Raw genomic sequence first — 22,317 nt, forward strand, 5'->3', positions numbered from 1 at the left:
TAATCTTTTTCTTAAAGTTGCACCTAACCAGACTATTATATGCATCAAATGATGAAATTTATGTTTTTCTGCTCCACCATTCTTCATTGTACAAAGGACAAGAGTTGTCAATCTGTATGTTTAAGAGGTTCACTCTCACCCTGGCCATCAACTCTTTAGTTTGCCACCTTCTAAAAGCAGTACCAGAAGACTAAAGAATAGCTTCTTGGGCCATCAGGCTATTCAACACCCAAATTAAACTCTAAGCATTCACTGAACAAGTGCAATAGCTAAAATACCTCTAGATATCATCTATTCTGCTTTCTACCTGTGCCATTGTCAAAGCTGCTGTCATTAGGATTATTAGCTATGTATTTATTACTTTATTTTTATATTTTATTACTCTTTCATTCAAGTAGAATGATTTCAGCAGTGCTTCCAGTTCCGTTGCATGTTTGTGCTTATGAGTACAATGAAGCTTATCTTATCTTATCTCATCTCTTATCTTTTATATTTAAGTTCATAATATGAATGAAGTTGTGATAATAGAAAGTAAAGCAAATCAGAAAAGCTTCTGTTGGACACCAACTCATAAGTCATCATAGTGTATCACTGTGGGCTCTGTTTGGCCAGGTGTTTCACAAAAATGCGCTCTATGAACTACCACTATCCCTACAAGTCATGACATGCTGATAATGCAAAACTGGTATTAGTTTCTTACATCCTGTAAAGGTCTTTAAAGTGTAAACAAGCACTCAATATACCCCATGTGTGAAATTTTTCATTGACATCAAATATCCAAGATTAAACGTAGAACACTAACGGCTGAAAGTGATAGTGTTACAAAACTCATGTTAGTGTTGTAGGGTTAAGGTAAGTTGTAGGGAAGAATAAAATGTTCAATTAAATATCGATTTGATTAAAATGTTAGCTTCTGAAATGAAGTTTAACAGCATCCATCCATTTTTGTCCACTTATTCAATTCAGGGTTGCAGGGGGACTGGAGCCTATCCCAGCTATCATAGACCATGAGTTGGGGTACAACCTACAGGGCCAACACAGAGAAACAGACAGCCATTCATACTGACATTCACACCTACAGCCAATTTAGAATCATAGTTTAACTCCACTAACTGCATATCTTTGGTCTACGGAGAGGAGCCGAAGTACCTGGAAACAACCTAAACACACAGAACACCTCTGGCCAGATGTTGGAATTTAACCCGGGACCTTCTTGTTGGGAGACAACACAGTGCTGATCATTGCAGCTCACAGCAAGAAGGTCCCTGTTTTAAATCCACCATCTGGTGCAACAGCTGTACTGCCCTAACAACATTCAAACACTGTTAAATTTGATAGTTGGTTTTAACTTTTAAAAATTATGGAAACTCGTTGCCTCAAAAAAAAAAGCAAATTATCAGTATTGATGTAATGACAACAGAGTTGACTTTGATGTTGACAAAGCCACCAATGACAGATGCATATTTGATGGGTAAGTTACAGATTTCTGTTTTTCCTCTGCAGATTTGAGTCTTTAGATTCTACTACCAGTATTGTAAGGTTTAGTTTCTTCTTCCAGTATGGTTTCACTAGTAATAAAAGCTCATCTCTCACTTTGATTTCTAACAGCTTCCCTCACTTTCTCCTGGCCTCCCTCTCCCCCTTCATACATATTTATTGATGTTTACTTGATGGGAACATTTGGAGCTGAAGACTGATGGCTCTTTATATCAGCCTAAAAAAAGGGAAAGAAAAAACACTGCACACCTCCTCTGAGCTCCATCTCTTTCCGGTTTGTTTTTTTTCTGCTGACTGTTTCTTTTTCTGAACTTTTTCTTCTTCTCTGTCATTTTTTTTCCCCTCTGTGTGTCATTTCAACAGAATCCATCATCAGAGGAGCAGTTTGTTTATGTCAGCAAGGCCTTGGAAGTGCTTTCGATTCAGCTTTAAACTGGTGTCGAGATACAGGATACTGTTTAAGTTTTGTGATGGCAATGAGTGATGAATCAGGAAAAAAATCAGATCATAAATGGCCTGCGTTTCCACTTATAGCCTTGACATATTACAAAAGCAGTGCAGTGTAAACCACAGCAATGGACTAAATTAATAACCACTCCTTTTATGATTGATGTGTTTACCGCACTGGTGTTTAAAGGAGTCATTAGTGCTTTTAGGGAAAGTTGGATATTTTTGCTAAGCACTTTGATCTCCACAGTTCACAATTCAGGTCTCATTCTGGTGGCTGATGTTGTTTATGAGTAAGGCCTGTATTTGTATATGGACACAATCACGCTTGTATATCGGAGGACAGAAGGTTTACAGCCGATTGAAAGTGTATCATCACAGAGCCCGACTTTATGGAGGAATTAAATTTTAATTTCTGTCATTTGTTTCTGGCATCTAACAATCCCTTGTTGGTGGTTTGGCCTGATTTCTCCGGCTTTCCAGCAGCCCAGTTAAACATTTAAAATTCTCCATTACTCACGTAAGCGCTACAATAATGAGAGCATTGAGGCATTTAAATGTTCTAAGGTTTAATGTTTCTCAGTGGAAAAGCCGAAAAACCCTGAACCGAGATAACTGATAGAGCGAGAAGTTTTCCTAGACATTAATCGTGTTAAATATTTTTTTCCTTGATTATAATACCACTGGGGAGGGACATCATGATATTATATATTCTCCACTTGATTATTAACCCTATGATGCTTTTGCATCATATTTGATACATGAGTTTCTGAGACCTCTAGCTCATCAACATGATTGATGCTTGTCATAATTCCAAAATGTTATGTACAAAACTCTTTTTTTTGTCTAAAATTAACATTGTTGTTAACAAAAACTTGCCAAAGACGCCCAATGTATCAAATGTGATACAAAAAATATATAATAAATATATCATTAACAACATGATATAGCAATAAAGCTTTTGTGAATTTTGTTATAAGGGTTAATAAACATCTCAGTTCCAAAAAAATAAGAATTTTCAGGCTATTTTTTGATGGGTTGGGTGTTACAGGCTAATCAAGTAGTGAATTTTTTTAGCACCTGTTATGTCTGTTTTACACCGACATGCATCCCAAAGGAAAAATATAAATATGATAGCAATATTTCATTTTTAATCATCGTGTTTATCATATGTACAAGTATATATGGCAAACCCTAATTCCCACTTGATTTGATTTTTATTTATGTATTTTTATATATTATATTTGATGTTAATGTTGATCAAATGGCAGTCCAGGTCAACTGATGGCTCATCTGATAATTGTTGACATATCCAATATAGCCTACTTAAAATACAAAATTTAGCCTTAACCAACCCACCTCCACCCCAGCTCCTCCTTTTTTGGTGGCTTCATTTAGCTTAACCCCAAAATAATCCAAGATGTGTTATTTTGTCTTACCATTTTTTAGGATTACAATTTTATATTTTTTAATTTAATGCTAAAAACATAAGCGTTTCAAATATTTTTGACGTAAATGTGCTGATTTTACAGATAACATTTTTCTGGGATACCCAACCAGCATACCCAATAGCTAAAATTTTTGCCAATCAAAAATAAAAATATTCAATTTTAGTAAAATAAAGATCACCAAAGCATTAACAATCTATTTGTAATCTTTTGAAATTTTACCCCCACAAATTCATCTATTCAACTGAGTTTCACTCTGTTCCTGGTCAGCCAAACCCAATTTGCAATGATTTAAAGTCCTGTTAGAGGGGCCTGCCCCACAGTTTGAGAAACCTGCCACTGACTTTATATTAGCACTCTGGTAGACTATTCTTCATTAATATATCAGCCTGTGTTTGGCCTTAATTCTTGGAGCTTCATCTGTCACTTTTCACTGCATTAAGCTTCTGCTGTTTTGTCCAATCACCCTTCTCTAATGATCTAATTAAACTCTTCCCAACACTAACATTGTTTGAGTAGTACACATTTTGAATAAATAGTTATTATAGAATAATACCATGTATAAACTTAGTCCCAATACAAAATGGAGCAATAATCAGCTACCATTCCACTAAGCTCGTCATCCTATGCACAGACTCCACCTCCACTATCTTGGTGTAAATAGTCCTTGCTCTGCTCTGCAGCATCAAACCAGTTCTCTGCTTGCCTCACGTTCTGGTTAGAACTAATCAACTTGGCAGTTGCTTCTCCAGCTTGTTGTAAGCAAAACAAGTATTACTGTCTCCAGCTAACGGTCAAAATGCTAGATGGTGAGGGACATGTGATGGAGTTAATTAATTATATCTTGCACTCCTTTATCTTAGCGGAGTAAACCATAGCTCACTGGGAGCATTGGGGGGGGGGGGACCAGTGGTGGTAATTAACATCTGAAAGTGTTTCTCTGTGAATTAAATATAAATATAAAACCTCTGGACTGCACTGTAACTGGTTACACATTTAAACCTTAGTTGTCTCTTGAAGAATCTGAATGCTCAGAGATGTTTTACAGAAGTGTAATGGATTTATCAGTGTTAAAACCAACACACTTGTTCATGTTTTCAGCTGGGTCTCACTTGCTGCTCTGTGAGCTGAGAAAATTCTCAAAACACAATTAACTCAAAATGTTTGCATGCCAGGCTATAACGAGGCTGTTTCTTTGTGTTACTAAACAGTTGACATTTAGGAGATTTATCACCCGGCAGTGAAGACATATTTGCATTTAACACTAACACAGATGTGTGTTGTCCCTGCTGGACATACAGATGTGTTGAAAAATAGCTTTTTTCTCTTTTCAATGTGTAGCCGCAGGATAATGATTCATCACTGTGATGGACGGGCTTGTAGAAATTTCTTCAAAGTCTATTTTTATCTGTCATGTTTGCCATTATAATAAACACCTACTTTGTTTTGCATCTGCATGCGAGTGAGTTTTGTTTAGTATCAGTAAGTAAAGCTCTGTGGGCTGGCAGAGCACACTGGAGCAAATTTTAGACCCTCAAGTCTCAGGTGGTTTTACTTTTTCCAGTTTAAAATGCACCAATGTTCCCATGTGCTTATCCGTAATCGCTTTTATTTGTTTAATGTAGTTTGGTCATATTACAGTGCTTAGAGGCCTGGGACATTTTCAGCCACCATTTCTGAAAACCGAAGCAGAAAGCTCAGTGTACCCTCAGACCATCATATAAATGAAACCCGTGGCTGTTAAGTGAACTGCAGTCAGTAAACCGCTGCTCACATTTGTCAGCTGGCATTGACAAAAACATTGCTGAGACATGCACAAGACTGCCTTGCACAATTAAGTTGCTCTGTCATGTATCACTATGTTGAATACTACCTGAATAATGACAATAGCATTAGCTTGGATGTGACCAGCGTTGGGCAAGTTACTTTGAAAAAGTAATTAATTATTCTTACTAGTTACTTCTTCAAAAAAGTAACTGAGTTAGTAACTGAGTTACAAGATTCTAAAAGTAATTAATTACTTGAAAAGTAACTATTGTGTTACTTTTTTTTTTTTTTTTTTTTTTTTTTTTTCTTTAAATGACATCAGAAACAGCAGTATGCGACATTACGTGATGGCAGAGCTTCAGTTCATCCTTTGTCATTTTTTTTTTTTTTTTTTTGTGTTACTTTAAAAAAAATGTTTAACCTTCTGGGGTCCAGGGTATAATTGGTCATATCTTTACAAACTGGTGTTAAAAATTGATGTCATTCTTTTCAGCACAACCTCACGTGTCTGAATTTACAATTATGTTTTCATTTTGACTTACTGTATTAACTCAATTGACCTAAAATCAGACAAAAAACATAAAATCCGAGTAGAAAAAGTAATATTTTTTACTGTAACAACCACAAACATGTTTATTGAATCATATTTCATAACTTTAAATGCAAATATAAATTGTCAATTTTAAAATCCTATGCACAAGTTTTGCAAACAAAGTTATTTGCAGCCGTTTACCTTTTACCCTAACTATTTACATAACAATCAGGTCTTCTGCATTAAATAAGATGCCAAACAAATTATTTGTGCCACTCCAAAAAAATTATTTCTGTCCACTATAAAGGAGAAAATCACATACCTGCAGGTCTGACAGCAGGTGTGTTACTCCTGTTCTCTACCTGAAGACAGCAGTCATCTCATTGTTTTGACACACAACACAAAACTATCCACAACACTACACACTAACTACACAAGACAACACATTAACTACACACTACAAACACAGTAAACGTCACAAATCTCTCACATCTCAAAACTCGCTCTCTCTCTTTTTCGGCTCTCTCTCTGTCACACACACAGTTACTCCTAAAACTTCCCCGTCTTCCTAAACAACCAAATGTCATGTTGCCATATCATTTTTGATTGGTCGACATGGTGCATTTTTCCACCAACACGAAAGGGTTTTTTGATTTGTTTATTTATTTTTTGGTCATAAGCAGAGAGTGCTTGCTAGCGCTGTCCTTAGACAGTAAACGTGACAAAACTATTCAGGAAAAACGCCGCGTATATATTGTTTATCATGACTCTGGTTTTACGTGGCCTATCACCACAATTTAAAAACTGGTATATATCACCTTGTTGCTTTGGCGTCTTGAAGTGATCGTGTGATTGGCTTACGACGACTACTTTATTCTTCTTCAGCCAAACAGCAGCACTCATGTGATTGTTTTGCACTTACTCCAGGTGTTGTGCCAAAAAGTGATCGACGGGCAGAAAGTGATTACCGTCCATGGGAGCGCGCGCAGCTGCTTAAAGCTGTAGCGCCCAGATTACTTACAGCTACTTCCGGCAACTGATATAAAATGCAGTAAGCAGAAGACAGCTTCAACTGTCTGTTTGTTGAAAAATAGTAACGCGACCGCACGCACCGCATTTTCTTGTTAGTAACGGTAATGGCGTTGTAACGATAGAAATAGTAATTAGTTAGATTACTTGTTACTGAAAAAAGTAACGCCGTTAGTAACGCCGTTATTCCCATCACTGGATGTGACAAAGCTTCTAGTGCCAGCTTCATATTGTATAGCTAAGTTACAGCTAGCTTTGGAGAGCAAACACTAGAAAGCAAATGATGGCATATACATAGGTTAGTTTTATGTATCATGTTAACTGGTCAAAGTGAAGCTAAACAATTAGCATATCCACTCAAACATTCACTAATTCATTTGTTTCAGAAATCCTTCAGTCAGGACATGGTATATTATATTTAGATGGAAACTAGCGAGCCACCTCCCTGCTAACTTCTAACTACAGAGAGATAATAAATTCGATTTCCATGGATGCCTGGATGTTAAACTTAATTGTTACACCTGGTAGAGCAGCCACACTGATCATTTTATTACAGATGAAAGAATTTAGACAGTTTTCCAACTCTCAGCGATCCTGCAGTGATCGTTGACTTATGGACCTGCAGCGGAGTTTGGGCCCAGACACGGCTAATGACGTCAGACTTAAAGACCGGATTGCTGAGACATAGCAAACACTCATACACGTCAATCCTGAGTCTTTAACATAAAATTGGTCTGTTCATTCAGGGCGTGATCATAAATGCATCAGTGAAAAAAGTTGCAAAATGCACATTCAAAGCTGACATTTACTGCAGATATTACAATGGCGGGAAATCCATCATTGAGTATAAACAGAAAATGGTAAATTGGTAAAATCACCCAGTGTTGTTTGGGACCCATCAGTAGATCTTCTTAATAACTATGTTTTCCTTTTGAACTACAATACCCATAATGTATGTTCAGTACTCCCTGACCACATACACACTAAAACAGACAAAACACACAAAAGGCATTATCTACAATGACACAATATTGGCTGTTTGCTTAGTTTTCTTTATGAGGTTGGTTTGATGAGTACAGCTAGCTGATGAGAGGACATTATGTGAACTTTCTGCTCTAATAGATCAGTCAATAAGGTTTGAAAGAAAAAGAAAAGACAGAGAGAAACAAAAAGACATGGATACTGGAGGATAAAAAACAGCACATAAAAGAAAAAGGAGTTGTGTGTGTTCACGGTTGTCTTCCAGTGATTTTTGTTTGTGCTAGGATGTCCGTGCTCCACTCACATACATACATATTTTTATGTGTGTTCAGAGGGCCATTGATTCTGTATTGACGATGTGGGAGCAGTGATTTATAGCTGCTGGTCTCAAGGGAATAATGTCTTCATATGAGGCAGACAGAGGAGACGTCCTCACAGCACAGATATAACTCCATATGGATTAGACTGAGTCCATGCGGGTCAATCGACACACTTCACTCTGCATCACTGCACGCTGCAAATAAACACACACACACATATTCACTGAGTCACTGAGGTCCTAAATCAAATTAAAAGCTCAGAAAATGAAAACATCATCTGCAAGCAACCGATTTAACCCCCAAACACATAAAAATATGAATGTGATGCTGTCAGAAATGTAGTGGTTAAATATTGTTTTTATTAAATCTAGAAGCAGATATGTTTGTCCTTCTGTAAAAATAATCTTACAAGCTAACACTTGTCACGCTCACTTTGTTAGTCTGCATCCAGAAACTGCATGAGTGCAACTCACAAATGCATACCTGCTATAAAACAGCACAAACTCTAAGGTAATTCTATTGAAGAAGGTCCAAAAGCAGCAGGAGCAGCAGCAGAGACATGGTGAAAAGGTCCAGTTCAGTGACTCCAATTAATGGAGGTGAAACCTACAGTCAGAGCAGAACATCCACCTGTCAGTCAGACCAGCTGCACCCCTGGTAATGCTAATGATGCATTGTGTTTGGTTTTGTTTGTTTTTTTGGATGAACTCACTTTTGGAGCCTTAAATGGCCACTGATCATACTGCAACTTTTAGCACAGTGGTGTTTACTGTTTGCTGATAATCCTACAATTTTTACAGATGTTACAACATCTGTACATTTTTTTTTTAAATTGACAAAGAAAATGTTACAAACTGATTAGAAAATAGACTTTCAAATAGTGTTTTTGTAAGTTTTTTCCACCGCTACTGCAAACCTCAGGTTGTCTAGAGTCTTAGTGATTATATTTACCCAGGCTTTTATTTTGAAGTCACAAGGGAAAACTCTAACCCACAGGCCCTTGCTTCATAGTAATCTGTACAAGCAATATGATGGACAGACTTTTCGTCTGGGCTCAAATTGTGGTCATGAGTATTTCACACGCAAGTGAGCGAACGTGAGCGCAGAGTTTTATACGTAGTTCTTTGGTTTGTATCTGGACCTTAACAAAAAAAAAGCAACTTGTGTAAATATTTTTTACAAACATACAAATAGATGCACAAACGTAAAATTTTCAGATATTTTTGTTTACAAGGTTACAAAACTCAGTTCACAATATTTATGACCACAATTTAAGCCCATAATTTCACTGCCTGCGGTCTTGCAGTAGAGCAGTCATTTGCATGTTTTTGTCATCGTGTGAAGTTCCCACTTCACCACACACCGTTTAAATGTTTTTCTCTCCAGTCTACGAGAGATCTGATCAGCAACGCTCTTACTTTCCATTCGCCTGTCCACCTTCTTGACCTCTGACCTCTCTCTGATGCTATGAAAACATGTATGCGAGCCAGAACGTTTCATTCCCATGTAGTCTCAGTAGTGAGGTCTGGTCGGCATGCAGTCGGTCTCTCACACACGCTGCCTCTTTCATCAGCTCATGTGTTAAAGGTGTGGACACAGCGACATGTTGACTCTGACTCTGTTGTTCCTACCACATGTTGTGTTGAAAGCTGACACGAGGTTTATTGTCCTGAACCGTATTACACGGATGTGTTGAAAATGGCTAATTTTACAGATCTCACATACACACACAGGCTAAGCTAAGCGTGAAAAACACAGCAGCTGATTTAGCTCTCATCGAGTATCCAAACTAAGCATTATTAACTTGTCCATTTGGTGTTTTTATTACCTTGTTGCGTTGTTGATTTTAGACATATTTGGCTGTCTGTGCTGTCGACACAATCGGACTGAGTAACGACTTGATGCTAACGGCCACCGAAAGAGACGTGATACAGTTAGCCAGCAGTCCAAATGGAGCAGCTTCGTTTGTAGCAATAAAAAGAGAAACGGGGAGAGGTTCATGAGATCAGCTGTAACAAAGATGAAGAAAAGACTGAAATAACAACTTCCTACAAGAATTAATACCAAATTAATTCATTAATTTGACAGTAAAATAAGGAATTTTTCATCATAAATGTGAAATGCTCTCCAGTGTGTCTATTTTTTTGACACATGAGCTTAAGCTTCTGACAAATTATAATGAACACTATTTGGAAAACATAAAAGTTGTGAAAATTGCAGTCAAAATCTCTCATATTTGTAAAAAGCATGTCCAACTGTGTACATAGACTGTTTATAAAGGTTGGACTTCTCAGGCATTTGCAACATTTAAAATGTGTTTTGTTACCAAATTTTAAATCCTTCTTGTCACATAATTATTAGGCTCCATCTATGATGTTATGATAGTATATCCAAGTAGACATATCAGCCTCAGACTGCAGGCTTACTTGTGGTTTCTGTTAGGATGCCTGGGTCGTTGACCCAGGGTTTTTGAGTTCATTATATTATTTATAATTTCTAGTCTTTGGGTTTTTGTTAGAGTCATGTCTTATGGTTTGTCTCTGTGTAATCCTTAGTTGCTGTCTCCCCTGTCCGCTATATCCCCCGTGTCCAGTCAGTGTCTGTGTCTGCCCTGGTCCCACGTCTCTGTTCCCTCTGTTGTAGTGCCTGCATGTGAGTCTGTGTCTTTGTTCAGTCTGTGTTTCCTGTTTTAGTTTGAAGGTCTCTGTCTTACCTCAGTGTGATCAGTTTATGCTTCCTTGTCTCGTCAGTTCTGATTTGCCCCAGAAGTGTTTCCCTCCTGTTGTCCATTCCCTGATTGCTCCCTCTATGTATTTAAGCCCTGTGTTTCAGTTTGTCATTGTCGCGATCTACCCTTATCTAGCTGTGTAGGTGTATTTTGTAGTCTTAGTTTTGGTACCCTTTTGAGTTCAGCATTAAAGCTGTTTTGAGTTACTTTCTGTCTCCGGAGTCTGCACTTTAGGTCCTTTTCCTGCCTGCACATAGCCATCACATAACAGTTTCTAGAGTTTCGTAAAGTAGAATGGGAGGCAGCTATCAGACTCCTGTACAGCTCCCAGTTTTGATTCAAGAGACAGACCTTGTCTTCGTTTAAGATTTCCTTTGTCATAAAGCATATAGTTAGAGCTTGATCGGCTGACCCTGAGCCTCACTTAGTTATGCTGCTGTAGACCCCATGATACACTTTCCACTTCTCCTCTGTTCTCCTAGTTAATGTTTTCTTACTTTTAGACTTTTTTAAAATCCTGTTTGTTAGTAAAATAGTCACAAGGAGCATCCCTAAAATGGAGATGATGTGTCATATGTTTGACATCTAGTGCTTTGTTTTGATAATATGAACATGATCTGAGTCACTGAGTCATAAAGATGAGTTCAACCCTATTTTGTGAGAATATTTTCTCCCCATGCTTTTTGACTTTGGGTTTAAAATGGTTTTAGAATGACTCTCAGTTTTGTCTAGAACCTATTTTTCCATCAAAATATGAGTTTATTCTAAAATGTAAAACAATTTGTTTGAAATTTGTTTCCCCTTCGAAACAAATTTAATGTGCCGTTTCAGCAACAGTCCTCTAGGAACTTATTTGGGGAGTTAATTAGGATTTATCCCGCATGCAAAAAATGTCAATCTATCACTTTTCTTAATTACTTCAGCTGTCATAGAACAAGAGTAGAAAGCTTGCTAGCTACATTTCATTATGAAATTGAGAGGAAAAGGGTCCTTTTAAACGTGGAAACACAGACTACTTGTTTTAGCTATAGGCAGACCTAGTCTGGTTTTCAGCACGCCCATTAAAAGCCAGGAAAAACCTTGATATTTTGAAATATTATCTGTATTTCATTTCAGTGCTCAGTGTCACATTCACCAGTGAAATCTGTTAAAAACTAAAGTTTCCTAAAGCTTTTTTCCCCTCTCTGTGTTATCCGCACACCCCTGTGTTTCATGGTAAAGAAGTTCAGTGTTTCTGGTATAAAACCCAGACCGTACAGTATGTGCGGTAATTTATGCATAAATGATCGTATTTGCATTTGCCTGTCTGTTCCCATATTTTGGTTGCATATGCACATACCTGTGTGTCCATGTGTGTTTATGTGCATGATAGAGGTGTTTATGCTTCACCTCCTCCTCCTCCACTCCTCCCTGTAATAAACAATAACCGGGCATTAATCTCCCGGCCTGCTGCCTTAATAAATAATATCCACACATTCATCAACTTAAACTATTCACAATCAATGCAGCTCTTCATAGAAAACCCACCTAATAAATAGTGGTGCGGCCCACTGAGGCGTGAACTTATAGACCGGCCGGCTGATAAATGAACCGACCCCCACGGCGAGACGCCTTTTATGTGGAAAACTGCAAGTGAGAATTTTTCGATTTTATATTACACTATTTTACTCTTATTACTTTCCTGTGTGTGTGTGTGTGTGTGTGTGTGTGTGTGTGTGTGTGTGTGTGTGTGTGTGTACATCGTCTCAGGGTATTGTGGGTGTTTGTGATTTATTAGAGTGGTGAAGATGTTGGTCTATTTGTTTTATTCTAGTTCTGGGGTATTTACCCATTTGTAAGGAACTGATGTCAGAGTTTTGTCTTATTAGTTTCAGAATGAAAATCGCTTTATTTTCAGGCAGCACATGGGAGTTTATCCTGTCAGTTTAACAGCTTACACAGTAATACAGAACCAAGTGACCCATATGAAAAGAAAAACAGAAAAAACTATATCATTTTTCCATTTCCTTCATGACTAAACATTTTTCAAGCCCCCCTGGCGGCTTCTATATATTCATGTAGGTTTTCAGGCTAAGCCTAGTTGGACCGGGCCACCAGAGGCTCGCACCTTCAGCCTCTACCTCTGGTGACCTTGTCTGGACAGTGTAAACTGGACCCTTGATTTTTGGGGGGGTTTTTTTAGTCATCATAGCGGTTGTCAGAATTTCTCTTTGTCTGGCCCCTCATCCAGGTCCAATTTGCCTTGGGAGATCCTACCAGGAGGAAATCATGAAGGGGATCTCCTTCAGAGATACTGCTCCTCCACTGAAAGGAGCCACTTAAGGTGGTTGAGCCAACCGATTTTAGTTCCTCATAGGTGAGGTCTTTCAGGCATGTCCTACTGGGAGGAGAACCAGGGGCAGCCCCAGGACTCACCAGAGAGGTTATGTCTCTGAGCTGTCTTGGATAAACTTGGTGTGCTCCCTGAATGAGCTGGAAGACGTGGAGGGGGCGAGGGCAGTCTGGGGTTCACTGCTTAGACTGCTGCCCCGAATAAGTGGTCGAAGATGGATGGATGGATGGATGGATGGATGGATGGATATACAAGTCTGATGAGATGTTTTTGGACTACGGAGAGATAAAGATGGTAAAGACAAGAAATCAAAGTGTGTCTCAGAGAGGTCTAAAAGCCTGGTTCATAAAAGGATAAAATAAACTTCATTAATCCATAAATTTGAGAAAAAGAGGAAGAAAGAAACCACCGAAGAAGGAGACCTCTCAGCGAAATCAGCTGAGAGAGCTGCAAATCCTTCTGCAGTGTATTCCATGATTGCCTGATTAACTGGTGATTTTAAACTGGCCGTAGGCAGTGTTGGTCAAGTTACTTGAAAATGGTAATTAGTTACTAATTATTGATTACTTCTCAATGAAAGTAATCCCATTACTTTGCTGATTATTTATTTTCAAAAGTAATTTGTTACTTTATTACTTAGTTACTTTTCAAAAACATGCCACACAACCTAAATACATAATAAAGAATAGACCTTTCAGCCCAATTCAATTTTTTTCTGCATAATCCATCATATAAAATCAAGTGTTTTGTGTTTACACTCACTCTTTCAAATAGATGCAAGTAAAACACACATTCAAAGATCCAGCAGCACTGAGTCCTGTGAGGCAGGTGGAGGTTTGCCCAGTGCCGCAGCAGTCATGTCAGTGGGGGAGATCCGGGGGTTTCTCTGTAAATTTCACATTCCCGTGGCGGCGTGCTAGGTGCCTGCTCAGATTAGAAGTTTAATTTTTCACTGTAGAAAGAAATTTTCTTCCCACGCAGAGTACATTGGACGCTGATGTTTTTGTCGCTTTTCATGGAATCAAACTCAAAGTGATGTAAATGCTTCCAAGCTTTAAACACTGCATGGTCGTACTCTCTCCCGCACTCCATATTAGGGAAAGTAACAGTAATCTAATTACCTTTTTGCAACAGTAATCCCTTACTTTACTTGTTACATGAAAAAAGTAATCAGATTACAGTAACGCATTACCTTTAACGTTTTACTGCCCATCTCTGGCCGTAGGTGTGAATGTGAGCATGCAACATGTCCAAGGTGAACCCTGCTCTCGTGGGGTGAGAGGTTGCTATGACAGCTGGGATAGGCTCCAGCTCTGGTTCTTTTATATCCTGGGCCTGAATGTCTCCCAGGCTCCTGGAGAAAATCCACACATGGGAAGAACCAGCAAATGAAACACAGAGGAGCCCCACCTGCGTTTGACGCAATAATAATGCTGATTACAATTACAATGAGTAAAAGTAGCCATAACACTCATTAAAGTAATTAATGATAATATCCATGCTTAGCTAAAGTGTGACTGTAGCAGATAAAGTACCAATGGTAATCACCAGAGCGTCCCTGATCCCTGTCTTTAAAGTAGCTTTAAAAACGGGATCCTCAGTGTACTCCTGAGGTCGTTAATGTGACTGACAGAAGACACACAGCAGCTAATCACCTCAGAGCTCCCGGCTCATCAATGCACACTGACTGATACACGGCACTAACTGACTTTCTATGTACTTTAACCCCACATCCTCCTGTGGTGCTGTGTCAAAGCCATGGAGTGCCTCGAAGCTTGATTTTGTTTCAGGTCTCACTCTGCAATTTTAGTGATTTTAAACAAGCAGTCCATAAAACTGGAATGCAATGTGCAAACCAAACTGTGGAAGAAAAAAGGCATGTGAAATACTACTGCTACAAGTCTCTGCTCTGTAAATAGTGACATTTCAAAATACTTACAGATAAATGTATATATTGGACCAATATAATCAGCTGCTGTGTTCTGGTTAGACTGACTCTCCACTTCAGTAAGTTTTCAGATCAGATGAAGGGACTGCTGCCATCAGGGAGGTGGACGATGATCCTCTCTGAAGACGTAGCTAAATGATATCAAGAAACCTACACAGATAGCAATGTGGCCAGTGAGACAGCCTGTAAGGAAAATATGTGAAGAAAAGAGCCGGGGTGAGTTTGTTTAGCAGAGGGTTGAGCAGTACTAAATTATCCTCTCAAAAAGATAATAAAGAAAAGCATCAACATATAGGCTTGGGCGGGCTGCCTAAGTAAAGTCTGTATGTGGGAAACAGAGGTTTGCACACAGAGCCTGAAAATGATAATGGGGGAAAAGAGAGGAGATGCAAGATATGAGCAGAGGCTGAAGTGTCCTGTAAGTGAAAACAAAATACCTCGATAATGTTCACAGCTGGCTGCGTGTTCGGCTCAGCGAATGGAAGGAGTGTGAGATTAGATCTGCTGCTGTATGGAAGCAGGACACTCTATTAGCAGACACACAGCTTCTGTTTGGTTGTTTGTTTAACTCCCATTTGGGCCAAACACACACACACACACACACTGACACACAATAACCTAATATATCTCTTCTTTTCTTGTTCTCTTACTGTCTCTATCTCATTCTCTGTAACTGCTATTCTTCACAAACACACACACACACACACACACACACACACACACACACACACACACACACACACACACACACACACACACACACACCATGATAAATGGTCCAGTCATGATCTAGGCCTGCATTGTTGATGAGGGTCAGGCTGCCATGGTTACCGGAGCAGTGTCCGACTTCCCCCGCCCCCTGTTTGCGTGTGTTTATAGACCATATATATTGCTTTTTAGTGAGCTGTAATGTGTGCAGGCTCATGTTTTTCTGTATGTAAACAAAATGTCTCCAAATTTTCATTTTGTGTTAATTCACGTTGCTCCACTCCAGTTACAAGCACCCAGAAAAATTCATCTGTGCATCATTGTTTCTTTGTGATAATGGAAGAACAACAGAAAAGGTGGAACAAACCCATAAAAATGAAGAATCTTCATGGGGAAGATGAAGAAATAATTCTTTTTTTGATGAATTTTCATGTCGTGGTAAATTAATACATGGAGCACAAGAGTCACAAAGTAACAGAGCTAACAAAATAAAATATGATCTTACCAATAGACCTACGGGTAAGTAACATCATGGCCAGTAGGGGGAGACATCTCAGGTAACTGAAGAGGATGTGAATGTGTAGAAGTCTATGAGAAAATGAAGCTTCAGCTCACATCCTCTATGACCTCACCTCAATCACTAGTTTAAAATCTCGCCTTTTACAATAATATTCTAAATTCATTTTCGATAAAGTGAGCACTAGTAGCAGTCCTCTTTTTGCAACTACAAATGGTGCCCCCTGCTGACTGTTAGAAAGAATGCAAATTTAAGGCAGTGAATTTAAGCCATTCCCGCACGCACACACCTTCTGTTTTCTTCTTTCATCCGACTGTCTTTGTCCTCAGACCATACCAGTGTGGCCACTGCTCCCAGTCCTTCTCTCAGCCTTCAGAGTTGAGGAACCATGTAGTGACGCACTCCAGCGACCGACCTTTCAAATGTGGATACTGCGGCCGGGCCTTCGCTGGCGCCACGACGCTCAACAACCACATCCGCACACACACAGGAGAGAAGCCGTTCAAGTAAGTAACAGTGAGTACCCCCAAACACCCATAAAATCCACCCACCTTGCCCCCACCTGCCACCTGTTGCGACAAACAACCCAGCTAATACCACTCGACTTGCTCTTAACTGTCACCACCAAAATTATTGTAGAAGCAAGTCTCACCTTTAGATATATTGGGTGACTTTGTCCCAAATAAGTTTTTCCTCTCCTGAAAATTATACTTTTGACACCAATAATTTCACTTCCATAACTCTGTCTTTCTGTGTCTCTCATAATTATGTCTTTGAGGTCATTGAATAAACTGTACAGAGGACAATATAACGCTCAGGGATCCGCTAAACCGCTCAAAATGTCAAAGGCACCATGGATTGTTTTTAATGTGGATGGCAACTGATGTTCCCATAAACTGGTAATTATCAACAGCGACCCATGTTGGTACAGCAGAGAACGATTTAGAACAAATAAAGCTCTGACCGAACTTCTCTAATAGCAGGTACTAAACTGTGAATCTAAATATTTTGTTACACCAGCTTGTAAATTATTCAGGTTTTTAAATCAGTAATAAAAGCAATTATGGTGTATATTCCCATATGAGTCTGATACAGATCAATGGAATGATTTCATGTCATTGACATCAAATTTGTAGAATCATAAAATGATTAATATGTTTTTAAAGAGTGTCACATCTGCTTTGTCTGGATGCTAAATCAATTTCCCCCAGCACTCCTGAAACCAACGTCACCATAAGAAAACTAAAGTGAGCCACCGAGGGCTTGAAGTCCTGAAGGTTTTAGCTTGCACAAAAGAAAAAAAATATAAAATGGTAGTAAATGGGTTGGGATTTCATTGTTGTCAACAGATGTACACAGATATGCTTTAGTAAATAAATTAATAAATAATATGCACTAAAGCAGCGGGAACTCAGGTTCTTGTTCATGAATATTGGAGAGACACATCAACACGTCCTCCAATGGTGCTGCAGGTTCTAGAGTGACCATTCAGATTATCTACAGGTAAATATTCCAACTGAGTCACAGTTTTACTTTGGCAGCTGTTAACATACCAGGACTGACCAACTAAAGCAGGGGTGAGGAAATCCAGGCCTCAAGGGCCGGTGTCCTGCAGGCTTTAGATCTCACCCTGGGTCAACACACCTGAATCAAATGATTAGTTCATTACCAGGCCTCTGGAGAACTTCAAGACATGTTGAGGAGCTAATTTAGCCATTTTTTATTTATTTAACCTTTATTTAACCAGGAATGTCCCGTTGAGATCAAAGACCTCTTTTTCAAGGGAGCCATTTGGATCAAGGACACGTCTAAAACCTGCAGAACACCGGCCCTTGAGGGCTTGAGTTCCCCTCCCCTGATCTAAAGGTATGTGAAGGAGACACTGGAGTTTAAAAATGAGAAAAGACCATCTAAGAAGTCCATGCCCCAGTTTTGATGCACTAATAAGAAGCACTAATACGCCGCTATCAGTCTGTGCATTACACACTTACATCCAGCTTGCTCACCAAACTAGTTAGCGTTAGCTGATAAGTTAGCACTCCATCCAAACGCATCACTTCTGCCTCCAAAAATCAAACGTGATGGTGGCTAACACATTTTCACTGAAACTACCAAACACTTCAGAAGTTTAGAAACCAGTTGATTTGTTGTCTACATTTTTCTTTTTGGTCTTCAGCTCTAAATTTAGCTCTGGTCCTAAAAACCAAAATCATAATAAGAGTCATTTGCAAACTGCTTTTTTATCCCTTACTACTTTCTCAATCACTTTTCTATTATTCATTATTCGTGATAATATTTGCTTCCATTCACTTCCATCATGTCTGCTGTGACCTCTGACCTTTGATGCTTTACTGTTGGCTGCCTGTAACGTTAAACTATGAGGAAATTCTCTTGTTTGTTCCTCATTGTAAATCAGAGGGCATCAGCAGATTGTCCAGTGTAAATACAGGATCTGTTAACAGCCCGGTAATGAATCTCCCCACACTCATTTCCATTTTCTTCTGCTGGTTAAGGCTAATATAATTAGAGGGCATGCCACGCTGCAATTCGAGGCTTCTGGATGCTGTTGTTGTCATCCTGTCATCTAATCAGCAACAGAGGACAATAAGGATTCCTCCAGTGGACCAAGAGGTCAGCATTCAAGTGGAGGCCAGAAGGGCCAAAGAGTAAGAGACATAAAAGAAAGTGAAGAAAGCAAAATAAGATGTTTGAGTTGTGCAAAATCTAAAGGACTGGCATCGGGGGAACACGGGGGTAGAATCAAATTAACCTTCTTAATAAGCAATCAGAGAAATCCAAAGTCATCATTGACGTGGAGAGCGAAGAGGCGAGAAGGATGAGTGAGAGAGAGCAAGGAGGAACAAGAGATCATGGTGTAAAAAGTGAAACGACAAGCGGTGGCGATTAAATTCAGTTAAACCAAATCAGCATTCTTAATAAGCAATCAGAGGAAACCCCCGAACCTTTTCATCAGCACTTCAGAGTCTCGGTGGAGGCAGAGCGGGACAAAGACAATCACGGACGTGCGTCAGAAATCTTTAGCGGATCGATGGCCTCGGGGAGTTATCTCCTTTCGGACGGTGCAGCGGATAGATTAAAGCTGCCACTGTCACTTTGTCAGGAGGAAAACGCTCAACTTTATTTTCCCACTGAGGAGACGGAGGCCGCGATTCTGTGTGGTCGGCAGCTTTTCGGTGCTGATGCTCACTGGACTGTGCAGGCTGTCAAAGCGTGCTGCTGTTTTCTCTGCTCCGCTTTTTGTTCTTCTGTATTTTGTTCAGAGAAGCAACGTCTTAGCTTTAAATGTCATCCTGGAGACCACAGAAAGTTGTTTGACTTAGTACATTATATTTATGATTCTATTACTGTGAAGCTGCATAGAGACAGCATTCAGAGTGAGCGAACACTGACAAAAAACCCAAAACACTAATATGTACTATGCTTTAGGACTAACAAATGCCTATTTCTATAGCCAGCACACAGAGATTATGCTTTTGTGTAGTGGATGCTGGTAGAGTCATTACCTCTTGTAATAAATTAGGAAAACTAAACATTTTTTCAATGTTTCTTTAAACATTTGTTGAATCTATTTGTCATGCAGCGCTGTGTGGCAGGCAGGATGAAGGACCCAAATGCAGATGAAATAAAAAAGCAGCTTTATTGCACTGTAGCAAAAATCAAACAAAACCCAAAACTCACAGAAACTTAACCTAAACTGGAAACTAGATAGCTATCCAATTCAATTTAATATTATTTATAAAGCACTTTAAACGGGTAACGTGACGTGACAACGGACAGAGGAAAACACAGGGCTTAAATACACCAGGGAGTAACGAGGGAATGGGAAACAGGAGTGAGATACAGCTGGGGCTAATCTGACCAAACGAGAAAGGGCGGAAGCAAAGCTGAAAACACTGAACACCAGACTGTCAAAGTAAAACAGGAAATACTGAACACAGGCACGGGAACGCAGACTTGACAAGGAGACACGGCTGACAGGGAAGACAGAGAGAACATGGAGCACAGAGACAATAACAAACTGCGACACGGAGACATTACTGACACGGGAGGTGCATGAATATGGAGACTGGGGAAAAAACGGACAATAACACTTGACATGACTTGATGTGACACATGGAACACAAGAGAAGGACAGTAACAAAACCTGAGATCTAAAAATTACTAAAGTATAAGCGGAAACTAACTCAATCAAAGAATAATAATAAACAAGAACATAAACAATGAGTCGCCAGACTCAGGACCGTGACACAGAGCAGCAGTCCCCAACACCCGGGCCCTGGACGAGTTATTTGGTTCCGGGACGCGAGAGTTCAGGCTCGGGTTTGAAATTTGTGATTTTCAGGGTTTTTATCGTTAACTCAGTTTCCCTGGGTCTTTTCCCGTGTGTTATGAATAAATTTCCTATATATTTTCATGCGCTTTGTGTGTCTTATTTTGAAAGAAATATTTACGCGTTACCACAGCGATCATTAAGGGGCAGAGAGGAGGATGTTACTCTCAGTGTTGTTGGCGCATTTCAGGAGGACGCTGCTAATAAAGTTACACAATTACACAGTGAATTTCGTGTTTATCATTATATTTATAAAATACCACAGTTTTTGTCTTGGTCGTATCATTTTATTTTGTTGTATTTATCCGCGACACCTTAAAGACCAGTTCGTGAAATTTCATTTCGATGGTGCTGCCCAAACAAGTTTTGAGCATTTTGCGCCAATAATTGAAAAAGTTTCTTGCACTCAACAAAATATTGTCTTTCATCCGCCATGTTTTAATGTGTGACTGCAAAAGCTCAACAACAATTTCTCAGACTTTCCCAGTTAGTGTTCCAACTTTAAGGTGGTGTTCATGTGGATTTTCCCCAGTGGGAAATTCTCTTTTCCAGTTAATCCAACACCACATGAATGCATGGTTAGATCATGATTTATTTTCAAAAATATTCCCTCAGGAAAGAGATCTTACTAACCAGAGTTGCACGTTTCCCACAAACACAGCCTTTGATTTTGAAGTAAAGGTGTGGTCAGAGTTTGTCTGAACTGCTCGGTCTCGGTGCTGAACGTTGTTGTAAATGAAGACTTCGTCTGTACTTCTTCTAGCCCTTCAGCTTCTATCAGTCTGTGACTGAACACAGTCTGTACTTGTTTATCTCGCATTCGATCCACATCCGTACAGATGAGATTAAGATAAGAGGTGAGCTGAAACTTCACTGATCCTTGAGGGAAAGTGATTAAAGCGGCCTCTGTCATTTTGTCAGGACAACAACTCAACATTATTTTTCCCTGCTGAGAAATGGAGGCGGCGGCCGCTAACAGACGCCCGCTGGTCGATAGCCAGCGGACTGCAGCTGCCTCGTTTCAGCTCTGCTCTTTGTTGTGCAGGACAGCCGTCTTCGTGCCTGGATAAGTCGCTGTGACAGAGAAGCTTCAGAGGAGCTTTGAAGTCCGTAGCTGTTGTGGTTTTGTAAATTCACAGACGAATGACAGCAGGAACATCCACCTTAATGGCAGAGCAGTCGGGGGTCTGTTTTCTTTTTCTTGTGCTGCAAGAAAATTTAGAAAATGAGAATAATTTCAGATCCATCAGCTCAAAGTCTGGTCCTCACGCACACACGTATATGTAATATATATAAACATACAGGACTTCTTTAAATTCATGTGATCACAGAAAAACATTCATATCCTGTGATGTGATGGGGCGAGCTAACAGTTTCTGTCAAACTAATTTTGGTGAAGCTTAAACAGAAGTTTGTGTTTATTTTTTTTAAAGAAACTGGTTATTTAAGAGTGACAGACAAAGTAATGAGAAGGCAGAAGTCGCTGCAGCGTTGTCTGGACACCTGAAAACAGGCAAGCGGGTGGATGTCTGTGCAGACCGCTGCACGCTCTGACTGATGCTGAAATTTACATTACAGGGACCCAAGCAGATTAACATAGGTGGAACCCACTGAAAACGTGTTTCACAAGCTTCATTGTTTTAATGTACTTTCAATCTAGAGCTGCTTTTACAAAATGTGTCAAAAAAATGGGGAGAACCAGTTCAGGTCTC

General features: G+C 39.4%; 1 protein-coding gene across 1 annotated transcript in view; it reads left to right on the plus strand.

Moving 5' to 3' along the window:
* Positions 1–22,317, plus strand: part of prdm6 (PR domain containing 6) — a 123,728-nt gene that overhangs the window by 99,544 nt on the left and 1,867 nt on the right. The window contains exon 8 of the mRNA XM_085366860.1: positions 16,584–16,760. Within this exon, the coding sequence (XP_085222986.1) occupies positions 16,584–16,760 (177 nt within the window). The remainder of the gene's footprint in view (positions 1–16,583; positions 16,761–22,317) is intronic.

The sequence above is a fragment of the Diplotaxodon limnothrissa genome, linkage group LG12 (genome assembly GCF_057381915.1).
Source record: "Diplotaxodon limnothrissa isolate DT_005_m linkage group LG12, D_limnothrissa_male_GT1.1, whole genome shotgun sequence".
In the NCBI taxonomy this organism is placed as follows: Eukaryota; Metazoa; Chordata; class Actinopteri; order Cichliformes; family Cichlidae; genus Diplotaxodon; species Diplotaxodon limnothrissa.